The sequence below is a fragment of the Planococcus citri genome, chromosome 3 (genome assembly GCF_950023065.1).
Source record: "Planococcus citri chromosome 3, ihPlaCitr1.1, whole genome shotgun sequence".
Lineage (NCBI taxonomy): Eukaryota > Metazoa > Arthropoda > Insecta > Hemiptera > Pseudococcidae > Planococcus > Planococcus citri.
In genome coordinates this window covers 43,520,763-43,531,567 of record NC_088679.1, presented here as the reverse complement: position 1 = coordinate 43,531,567, position 10,805 = coordinate 43,520,763, and the positions used below count along the sequence as shown (strand labels likewise).

Below are 10,805 nucleotides of genomic sequence, written 5' to 3'. Positions count from 1 at the left end.
CATGGTCCTCGAAGAATAATTTGTAAATTACTCCCCGCCTTATTAGGCATTTCATAATTTGACCTACTCCGTACTTTTGGTTATTTCATCGAGTCTACGTGTAAAACAGTGAAGTAAATGGAGAGGAATAAAGGGTTGAATGTTTCAGGTGAATTGAAACATACGATACGATATGCACCTGTTGCTTTAAATTTCTTTGAAATAAATCTGGTTACGTAATTATCTTGTAGGTTTTTAGCTTGTTCGCGGTGGGTTGAATGAGCTGATTGTGAGATTATCGAAGTTTAGGTCGCTACAGAAATCATACGCCTATACCTGGATGTTTAGTTTTGTTGAAACATAAGTTGATATGTTTTAGGTGCCTAATAGAAGATTGTGTTATACCTGTGAATTTTACTATTAGAATTAACTGGCTTATCTCTTAAGTAAGTCGGGGAACCAAGGCTGAGAGTTCTTATATTAGTAACAAAAAATTTAATTTAATTTATATTCAAGTACACAACTTTCTCTTTCAATTAGGTACTTAATTTTTGGTGCCAATTTCGATGTTACATATAGCTCTTCTAGGCTCATTTTTAATACAATTCTGGTGAGGTAGAAACGAACTGCGGTGAACTGAAAGAAAAACGAGGTGATGTCAGCTTACAGCAGTTTTATCGAATGAATAACATAAAAATGATAATGACGGTACGATGAACGAAGAAGAAGGTAGATATGTTTGAAAAAAAAAGGCAATTGTGGCAGGTGATGGACCACATGACGCACACGCGTACGTATACTACTGTGAAGCGTGCTCCGAAACGCGTGTTGGTAAAATAAAACCAGTTGGGTACGCTATCCACATGCCGCACATCAAGCACCTTCTAATTTTACGCATTGACGAGTACGTAGGTATGAAAAAAATTATTTCAGTCATTGGTAGACCAACTAAGAAGTATTTTGTCGTCTTCGTCGATGGATTAATCGGTACAACGTACGATGGTCAGTTAGTCAGTTGAAACCGTTACTCGAGTCAAATACAAATAGATAGGTACCTACATTTGTACAGATAAAAAGGCGTCTTTTCAAAAACGTTTTTATTTTCGTTTATACATTCATATGTTTTAAAAAAAGTTCCTTCGTATGCTCTCCAACTCTTGAAAAAAGTCAATGTCAAGGCTGCCTCCTCATTAGTTGAATTGTAGGTACACTTTTTCAGTTTATTTGAGCAAAATATATTTAGCTCGGTTGCATATTTTTTTCAAGTAATGTGAGCAAGGAAAGAACAGAGGCATCTTTGAGAATTTCTTTTTTTTTTTTTGAGTTGGGAGAGCTCGAATGTGCATTACAAATCTTTGGCGCATTAGCTAATTCATTTTCCATAAAATAGAACAAATCCAAGTGCATACTTACAAAAATAAAAATAAAAAAAAGGATCTATATAAAATTACAAAATAATTGTTTCATTAATACCTACCTATTCGTATTATTTATTATAATTAAATCATCCTCAGTCAAATAGATAGAAACAATGAACAATTGAGAAAATTTTAGAGCCAACTTCGGTCGTATTTAATTTATTATTGCCTTAGTTTGACTCAATTATTTCTTTTTAAAAAATCTCAAGTATAAAAAATGAAAGTGATAAAAAATTACAACAATAAAAATAGGAACATAGGATATTTTCACTTTAGTCTTCTATTCTTCAGTTGTTCGTAGTATTCTAAATAATGCCCGAGTAATAAAAGAAAATTTTGAAAATTATTTCAAGGCTTCATCGATGTAAATTCCATTGGAAGAGGTTTTTCATTATACTCCGAATTGATATTAATCACAGTTGGTGCCGAAGTCGTACTACTGATGTGATATTGTTGAGGTGGGTGTCCTGGATGCTGAACTTGGACGTGCTTTCGTAAGTCTACTTTCCTTTGGAAAGCTTTTTCACATAAGCCACATGAGAATGGTCTATAACCGGTGTGCTTTTTTAAATGTGTGATTAAATTGGATGACTGACTGAAAGCTTTACCACAGACTGTACATTTGTGTGGTTTTTCACCTGAAAATGAATTGAAATGAATTACTTTTGGGTTGATTTGTGTGAACCGTTAATTCTGATAAGGAATAGTTTAAAACGCATGCACGACTATTTGTTTTCTAAAAAGCTGCAGTCTATATTGGCTACACGGGAAAATTGCTTTTTTACTTGATAAAAAAACCACCTCATACACGAGTATTTTTAATTTCATTTTTATATTTCTATACTCATTTCCCTTCTAAGATTTAATTTTTGTACCTATTTTTGTTGAGTAATATGGAATGAATATTTCACTATTTTTTCAAAAATTATTGTAGGCTTATATTATTTTCACCAGCATGGGGCATGGGAAGGCTTCTAACAATGCGTGTTACGAAGCACTGCTAACGAAAGTTTCACCCAATCTGGTCAAAATAACAACACCTAAGCTGGGAATTTGGTCGGTTAGTCCAAACAAGTTTAGGGGTTCCCAAATGTGTACTTTACGTGAAATGAAATTTACAACTGAATTCCAGGGTGGTAAAAGTTGAGCTCATGAGCTTTTATTTTAGCATAGGTACGTACCTACAGAATGAGAAGTTCTTTCAAATATCTATTATTAAAACGAAGAACTTTTATGAGTTACTTAACACCATTCGTAAACGTATAATTATGTAGTATATAGGTACATATGTACTTCCGAAAGAATTGGGAACGTTTCATTTTTCTTGCGATAAAAAAAAAGTGGTATATGATCGCACTTCTGGTTTTGTGTATCCCAAAAATGTCCAAGGTAGCTAATTCGACTTTTGATGAACTTAATTTATACTGAATACTCCCACTCATATGCCAGTAAGGATGAACCACTTGTTTGAAGCAACGATGAAATGTTCATTCATGCTTTTAGCAAAATCGTGAGGAATTTCCATTGATGTATTCCTAATCTCCATTCCCCATTCATTCGTGAACTTGGCTACTTTAGACTTTAGTTGTTACCCATTCAATCATAACTTTGCCTAAATTTTTTATGAATTGACGTACGGGGTATGCGCCGAAATATTTTGTACACCAAAGTTGTTTTTTTTTTTTTGTTAAAAATACAGGTTGGCAACGTGAAATTGATTGGTGGAATGTTATTTCCCCAATCCAACAACCAATCATGTGCTATGATCAACCGAAATATTAACATAAAACTTTTTCGGGGTACTTGATATTTTTGCGCACCCTGTATGTTTATCTCACGTAGACAGGCACTTGTACATCATTTAACATGACCTGTATTTGCAACAGTACTGCACTTTAATTTTAGGAATTACGAATTACGATATTTTCTTTGTGATATTTCTCCCTTTGGTTTATGATGCAGAAATGAATGAGGATTTTATAATACAAACCCTGGAAACAGACTTTTCTTCGTCCATCGAAGCATTACCATGAGTCAGTAACTCAGCATATAATAATTGATGAAAATTGCAACGTCGTCGTTAAATCAGTCCCACGTTTAAACTCACGTTATCAACGTGAAAAAAGATTGTTGAAATTTCTAGTCAGATAATATACGCTTGTGGTTTTGATTACGATTCAATTTAAAAATCTCGCAATTTCTAATAATTCCGCAGTTCCATTCAATAAATAGGAGATAGATTAGATAGGTATAGTAGAGTGGAGGGAAAAATTTATACTTTTAGATTTCGCTGAAATTGAAGTATGTTTGAGATTTTGAGTTGAAATGACTCCAAAAAAATTTAATAATTTAAAAATAGTTACAAACTTTGATGTGGAGCGGGGGTTTAGGGGCGAAAGAAAAATGATTAATAGTTACTTAAAGTTAGTTCTGAGCACGTTTCTTGATTACAAATTTTTCGTAAAAACGGCGGATTGCTACTTTTAAATTCAAAAAACAGCGTTTTTTTCCAAAATGGCCCTACTTTAGAGGGCCACAGTTCCACCGCAGGGGCACGTGGGGGGCTGAACATTTTTTTGGAGTTTTTTTCAACTCAAAATCTCCACCATACTTAAATTTCCGCGAAATCGAAGTCTATAAATTTTTTCCGCCCACCCTATATGGTAGGTTAGGTACCTATTTGTAGGTATGTGAATCATGCAAATTTAGCTGCATTCGTCATCAACCCTGATTCTCAATTTGTATGAGTTGGAAAAAAAGTAAAGCGATGTGGTGTGGATGGTAGGTACAGTACAGACCGTATAGATAGGTATTTCGCACACACATCGATGATAAATAAAGTCTTTTTAGGGTTAACATATCAGTCGAGTAATACGGTATGCAAATAGAAAAAAATTTACATCTGCACGTACGTATATGTATGTAGTTGTACCATCGGTACCCGTATGCATTAAATTGTACATATTATTTTAAATGAACATTGTAAACATCACCTGCATTACATTCAATGACCGGGTTCGTATTAGGCTTTTAACAACAAAACGCGTTTCACCTCTTTTTTCACTTTATCAATTCTTTTAATTATACGATAAATCGAAAATTATTAGATTTCTCGCGTGAAAATTGATCATTTATATAGGTACTCGTGCCATGCACATTTTACCTGTATTGTATTTATGTTGGTAAAAAAATACCTATGGTACCTACCTAATACCTAATATGTTGTTTAATTTTTGCGAACGCAATTCGAGATTCATGTTATCGGACAGACGGCGAGTCGTTGCCTTTTAACATACCTATCAAGTCGAAGAAACAAAAGAGAGGACACCTGATAAGTTATAAACACCTAGCCATATCCTTATCAGGTGTTTTCTTGGTGCATTGTTATAATACTGAAACTGTTTTCTGTATGTTCGGGCAAACGAAAGAAAAAAAAGTCGGTAAAACCGTTTAAAACGGTTGGCGGTGCGATCGAACTAGTAAATTCATTTAAGATTACGTATTTGGATCAATTTTACAGCTTACTTTATAAGTGAGAAAAAGCGATTGCGTTTTTATATTCTTACCTGTGTGGATGTACGTGTGTTTTTTCATGTCTGATTTCTGATGAAATCTTTTGCCGCAGTAATCGCACGGATAAGGACGTACGTCTGAATGAATTAAAAGATGTGTTGATAAAGTCGAGGAACGTTTAAAAGTTTTCCCACACTGAGTACACTGACACGAAAAGAAATAAAGAAGAAAAATGGTCATTAATGCGATTGCCTTGCCTATCTTGATAAAAATCTTGAATTTTTTTTTAGAGATTTATATTTACCTGATACTTTTTTTTGCTTTGAGCAGGGTCGGTATTTGGTAACTGTGGCGAAGTTTTTTCTTCTAATTCGCATGAAGTTATAGGATTCCATATTTCGGCTGTTTTTCTATTTTTTATACTCAGATTTAGTGGTCTTTCTTCCTCTTCTTCATCTTCTGTAATACGTTCTGATTAATTTTTCTCCAAATTGAAGACAAGTTATGTACGTATTAGTCCACTGTATTGTCATTGACATCGTGGAAACAATTATTTTGTTAAATGGTATAGGTATTTAGGTAATTTAAATTCGGAAATTCGTATCTAGACTAGGATAGGATATTAAATTATTCATGTATTATATGTACCTACTAGACTTATTAGTTAATGTCAAATGTCTTTGAAATAAAACTTCAATCAGAGGGAAACTGAAGCGAAATTTTTGAAAACGTGAGAATAAAGTGAAGTATCTGCCATTAAAATTTGGAAAAATTGTTTTTCGGGCTGTTATGTATCTAAGTATGTAAATGGGGGAGGGGGAAGGATTTGCTCAAAGTTCAAAATTTTTTTCCTTTTTTCAAAACAACTTTCTTCATAAAAAATGATTGGTCAGCTTGAATTAAAATTGACTTACCGGTAATTCTTGTCACTTTGGTAAAGGGCAATCCAAAATTTTTCTCCTGCGTAATAAATCTATCCGTTGGATTATCTTGAAACAGAGGAGGATATGGAAATAACATATTACTGGGAGGCCATATAAATGGAGCTAAAGGAATGAAAAAAGGGCTTGAAAGAGCTCTAAAACGTGGATCAGTAACTGTAAAGGAAAAATTTTAAATTATTATTTAAAATTTACTTTTGAGTCATCGTGTAATTCGTGTTTAAAATACTGCTATCTACATGTACCTGAGGTCATAGGACTACTAATAGGCGTAGTTGGACTCTGCAGTAATCTGAAATTCGTATTTTGAGCCCACGAATTTGTCGCAGTTACATTCACTGATGACAAAAATGATTTCGTCGAATGCAAAGATAAGTTGCTTTCGGTTAACGTAATTGAATTTGATTCTTGAAACGCATTCAATGTTCGTGAGCGAGGCATTATTTCATCTAAAAGTTTCGTTAAAAATTAATGTTTTTGTTTTTTATATAGTCAAATTCAATGGACTAGATAGGTATTGTTTTATTTTGCTTTGTTTTATTTTTTTATTTATAGGTATACCTAATTTAATTTAATATTCGAAAAACGAATTTCAAAAATTAATCTTTTTTCTTTCAAAGTGGATTCAATTTTTCACTTGATTAGGGTCTTGGATAAGGCAAGAATGAACCTCAATTTTCTTACCAAAATGCCATTTTTTTCAGTTTTCTAATCCTTCGTTAATTTTTTTTTGTTTTTTACAATTTAAGGGCGCCACTTGCAAAAAATTTATCCTTAATCAAACACGAATATCGATTCTGCGTACTCAATGTGCAATTTTGCTCATTTCACTAATTACTCATTTTTTAAAGATTTTTCCACGTCCTTTTGAAATTTCATACCTACTCGTAGGTATTTAACATTTTCTGTAAACATGTCAACAAAGAAACTAATTCAAGTACATATCTGACTCTATCAATAGGGGATTCAATAATTAAAGACGTGATTCAGGATCCCTGCAACCAATAATTTTAGCTACTGACAAAATTCTTCGATTTTTGGTGAATTTTGAGAAATTTTTCGTTGAATACGGCCATTTTAAAAAGAAAACACGGCTAATGTTTTTATTAAAAACCCTGTTTCCCTAGTAAATATGGACATTCTGAAACCAAATTTCATTTCAAGTTAATCGAACACCCATGGGGAGATTTCAATTCTCTCTAGGTATATCTACCTATTCGAATTTTTGAAATTGTATCAATGATATTAGAACTGATTTGTACAATTGAAAATTTGAGTTCCCTCTTTCGAGGTGCCGAATCTTAAAATTCTTAAATCCCTTGTTTCAACGCCTTCCAGCCATGGCACCTATAATGTGATAATACGACCAGATTCTAAATTTCGAATAAAGCTAAAATACTGAAAATTATCCGATCCGCGTCATCTCAGAAATTGTAACTTGTTAAAAAAATTGCTCTTGTGTTTGGTTAAAATTCACGAAAATTTATAGGATTCTTCGATTTCAGCTTTTAAAAAATTAGTGTAAATTAAGTCTCCGGCACTTCAAATCAATTTCCATGTTTTTGATGGCAGTCGGAAAATTTTATTATAGAAATTCCATGATAATCTGCAGAAATGATGAAATTAGGATTTGGTGGGATCAATTTGAATAAAAATTCGCTGTAAAGCAATAATTTTAAAATTTTCAAAATTACGCCAAAAATCGAAAAATTAGTTTAAGGTAGGATTTTGAGACTCACTTGTTGGAATCGGAGCTAGATACTTGGGGTATTGTTTCCGTTTAAGAAGTAGGTATAGTTTTCGGGGGCTCATTTTTTTTTTCACCGAGCAAAGGGATCCACGTACTCATAGAGTGGTATGCTTAGATACTCTTAGAAATCAAAAAACGAAGTAGTGGTCACTGATCAATGGTCAGGTTACCTTTTCCTGATCTCTCAAAAGTTGCAAAAAAAAAGAATAGGTACGCATATGAAATAATTTCCACAGTTCACTGTTCTTTTCAATTTTTTCAAAATAACTTGGGTAGTTAATTTTGAACTCAAATTTCGTGGATGATCAATTTTGAAAACTTTGAGGATAGCGTCTGTCTGATTATAACTAAGTAAATTTTTAAAGGATTGAAAAGTGAGTGCACAACTTCCTAACATCCATCTATTTGCAGAATTCATGCTTTCAAGAAATGGGAGAAATTTAAATCAATTCTTTTTTGCAAGACTAATCAAGCTGATGCTGAACGGATTAATCATCTACCCTCTTTCCTCGCCAAAAAAATGAATCTCTCGATCAATTTCTGCTCAGGTTATATAAATGAAACAACTTTAAATCAAACCCATAGGTATAGGTAGGTATGTATAAAAATTTAAAATCCCGACTTTTTTCTAAAAAAAAAAATCACTTAAATAAGTTACTAACTAATCACCTACTTTACAAAAATCCAAAAAATGAAAATCATGCATTACTTAGGTATGGACATTGGATATTCAGTCTTACCTGTGAATAATTCAATTTAGTTAACATGCTTATCCTCTATGACATTTTGCACTATTTTGAAACCAGTTCACACGACGAAATCACGAATTTTAAAAATCAGTTGATAACTTAAATAATTTCGAAATCGACCTTACTGCTTAAAAATCATAGGTAAACTAATATCACGATATGAACTGATTCTAAAAGCGACTATCGCTCACCTACAAACACGATCATTTAGTTACCTGAGCACCGCCCACCTACCACATGAAACGTTAACTGCGATTGCGCAGTTTAAATCATGATGGCGAGTAACAACCAATCAGTGATCGAGTGATCCAGGTGTACGAACTCAGTTTTCACTTTTACGTCAGGTAGATATACTTGGAAATGAAAATATTTGTAACCTTATGGATTAAAAAAAGTTGTTAGAGTTTAAAAATAATATGATCCCATAAGATGAAAAAGAAACCGGTTTGCAGTTTTTTTACTCAGCAGTCCTGAGGTTATTTTTGTCTTGGAAACTTACCACCAAAAGAAACATCAATTACATAATGTATGGTACCTATAAATAAATTTTTTTTCGTACATACAGCCTTTAATTTCAATTGAAGACGTCATAGCAAAAAGGACATAAGTGAAAAGTTGTATTTTGAGAAAAAGCTGTGTGAAAGTTGGTGCGCTTGTGAAGAGTGTACCACATTCAGTAAAATTATAGTACAGGGATTGTACTATAATTTTACTGAATGCAGTACACTCTTCACAAGCGCACAAACTTTCAAACAGCTCTTTCACAAAGTACAACTTTTTCACATATGTCCTTTTTGTTATGACGTCTTCAATTTCAATTGAGTAATTGCGTTTATTTTTTACGATTTTGTTTCAATGATCATTTTTTCCTGTATATATAGCCAATCGAGTCGGTTGTTATCAACACATACCTAATAACATACTCATCCGCAGCTGGTCACCTACCTAGAGTACCTATACCTTATGTATCGTACTCCATGTCTACTCACTGATTTTAAATTTTGAAAACAGTGATTAATTTTGATTCAACTGACTTCTTTAATAAATATAGGAACTACATATATATTTTCTGCCAATAAGCCTTCATTGCTTCAACTAGTTTCTAATTTTCATATAATCAGATAATTCATCTTAAGTACTTATCCGTAGTTGAATGAACCATATTGTTTAGACTACTTACTTTAACGATAAAAAAAAACCGACACCAATCTTGGAAAACGTATAAAAAATACGTTGGTTCGCAAAATTACTCGATTACCTATGGGAAGAGATTTCCAAAGTCTACCTATTACCTATGTTTAATCAGCTGTTCGCTCTGTCAAATTACACGTTATCGTCGATTATTCATCGTCCAGTTATTTGTTGATTATCACAAAAATAAAAGAATTCTTTCGAGTCAGCTGGTCATAACTATTTTATCTCGAATTCCACTTTAAGAAAAGAAATTCTAAGATCTCCAGCTGATGCACTTAGTGAGTGATTATTCATTTGAGAAATTTTAAATGCACGATACGAATATTTTGCTATTAATTTTCTTCATTCGTAGTTTTACTTATTTTTAAGAAATTTGTCAAGTTATGCAAATTCTCTAGATTTAGGTCAAAGATATGAAAAATGAATTTACCTACATGAAAACGAAATGTTTCAAATAAGTCTGAACATAGTAGATACATTTCTTAACCTCGTATGTAGAACCTGCAACCAATCTGTTACTCAATTTTTAAAAGACCAAGTTTTGCTGACCCAGCATTTTTTTGGTCGTTACATTCAATTTTGAAGCATAATTTATACATATAGATAGGTATTATGATTAATAATTACAAGATTAGTAGTTTCCTAAGTACAAAACCGAGTATCCAATCGACTTCTTACAAGCCTATTTTTAAGGTTTTTAAATTACGTAAGTAAACTGGCTAAAATTTAACGTTATAACGGATAAGTTAATTCGTATTTCGTTGGCCAGAAGCTAAGTACGGGTGAAAGCCGCTGCGGTCGTTATACCTTGAATAAAGTCTTTAAAACAGCCGTTGCAACAGATGGTGGGCGTGAGCGGGCATTCAGCCGTTATCCCATGCTTATCCCTCTAAACCTGTTAACTCGTGCCATTCGCTTTCGTTGCCAACTTCGTTTTTTCCACTTTGTTTATTTTTGACTCGTGCCATGGTAGACGTATGTTAATTGAAGGTACTCGTACCTAAACCTACCCGCCATTCAATTCTTTTTTACTTTCGAAAAATATAGACAATGACTTGCTAGAGCTAGAATTAGTAGGTTAAATAAAATTAAAATAGGGAACTACTTACTCAGTGGATAAATTTTTCTGATACCCAAATAGGGGGAAAAAGTGAGATTTTTTCCTGGATTTCTATTATTTCATTTCGTCGATTCTCCGTATCAAATTTCATATCTACTCGTAAACCCACGCATTTCTTTCTACTTTTCAATGAAACAACAA

At 32.9% G+C, this 10,805-nt stretch overlaps 1 protein-coding gene across 1 annotated transcript; it reads right to left on the bottom strand.

The window, feature by feature from the left end:
- Nucleotides 1-1,061: 1,061 nt before the first annotated feature.
- LOC135839767 (zinc finger protein 26-like) lies at nucleotides 1,062-8,631 on the bottom strand. Its single transcript, XM_065355962.1, has 6 exons — nucleotides 8,342-8,631; nucleotides 6,097-6,300; nucleotides 5,825-6,007; nucleotides 5,215-5,369; nucleotides 4,964-5,114; nucleotides 1,062-2,035 (listed from the first exon to the last, which is right to left on the bottom strand). Exons 2-6 carry the CDS (start codon nucleotides 6,290-6,292, stop codon nucleotides 1,746-1,748), a joined length of 975 nt encoding a protein of 324 aa, XP_065212034.1. The 5' UTR covers nucleotides 6,293-6,300; nucleotides 8,342-8,631; the 3' UTR covers nucleotides 1,062-1,745.
- Nucleotides 8,632-10,805: the final 2,174 nt, after the last annotated feature.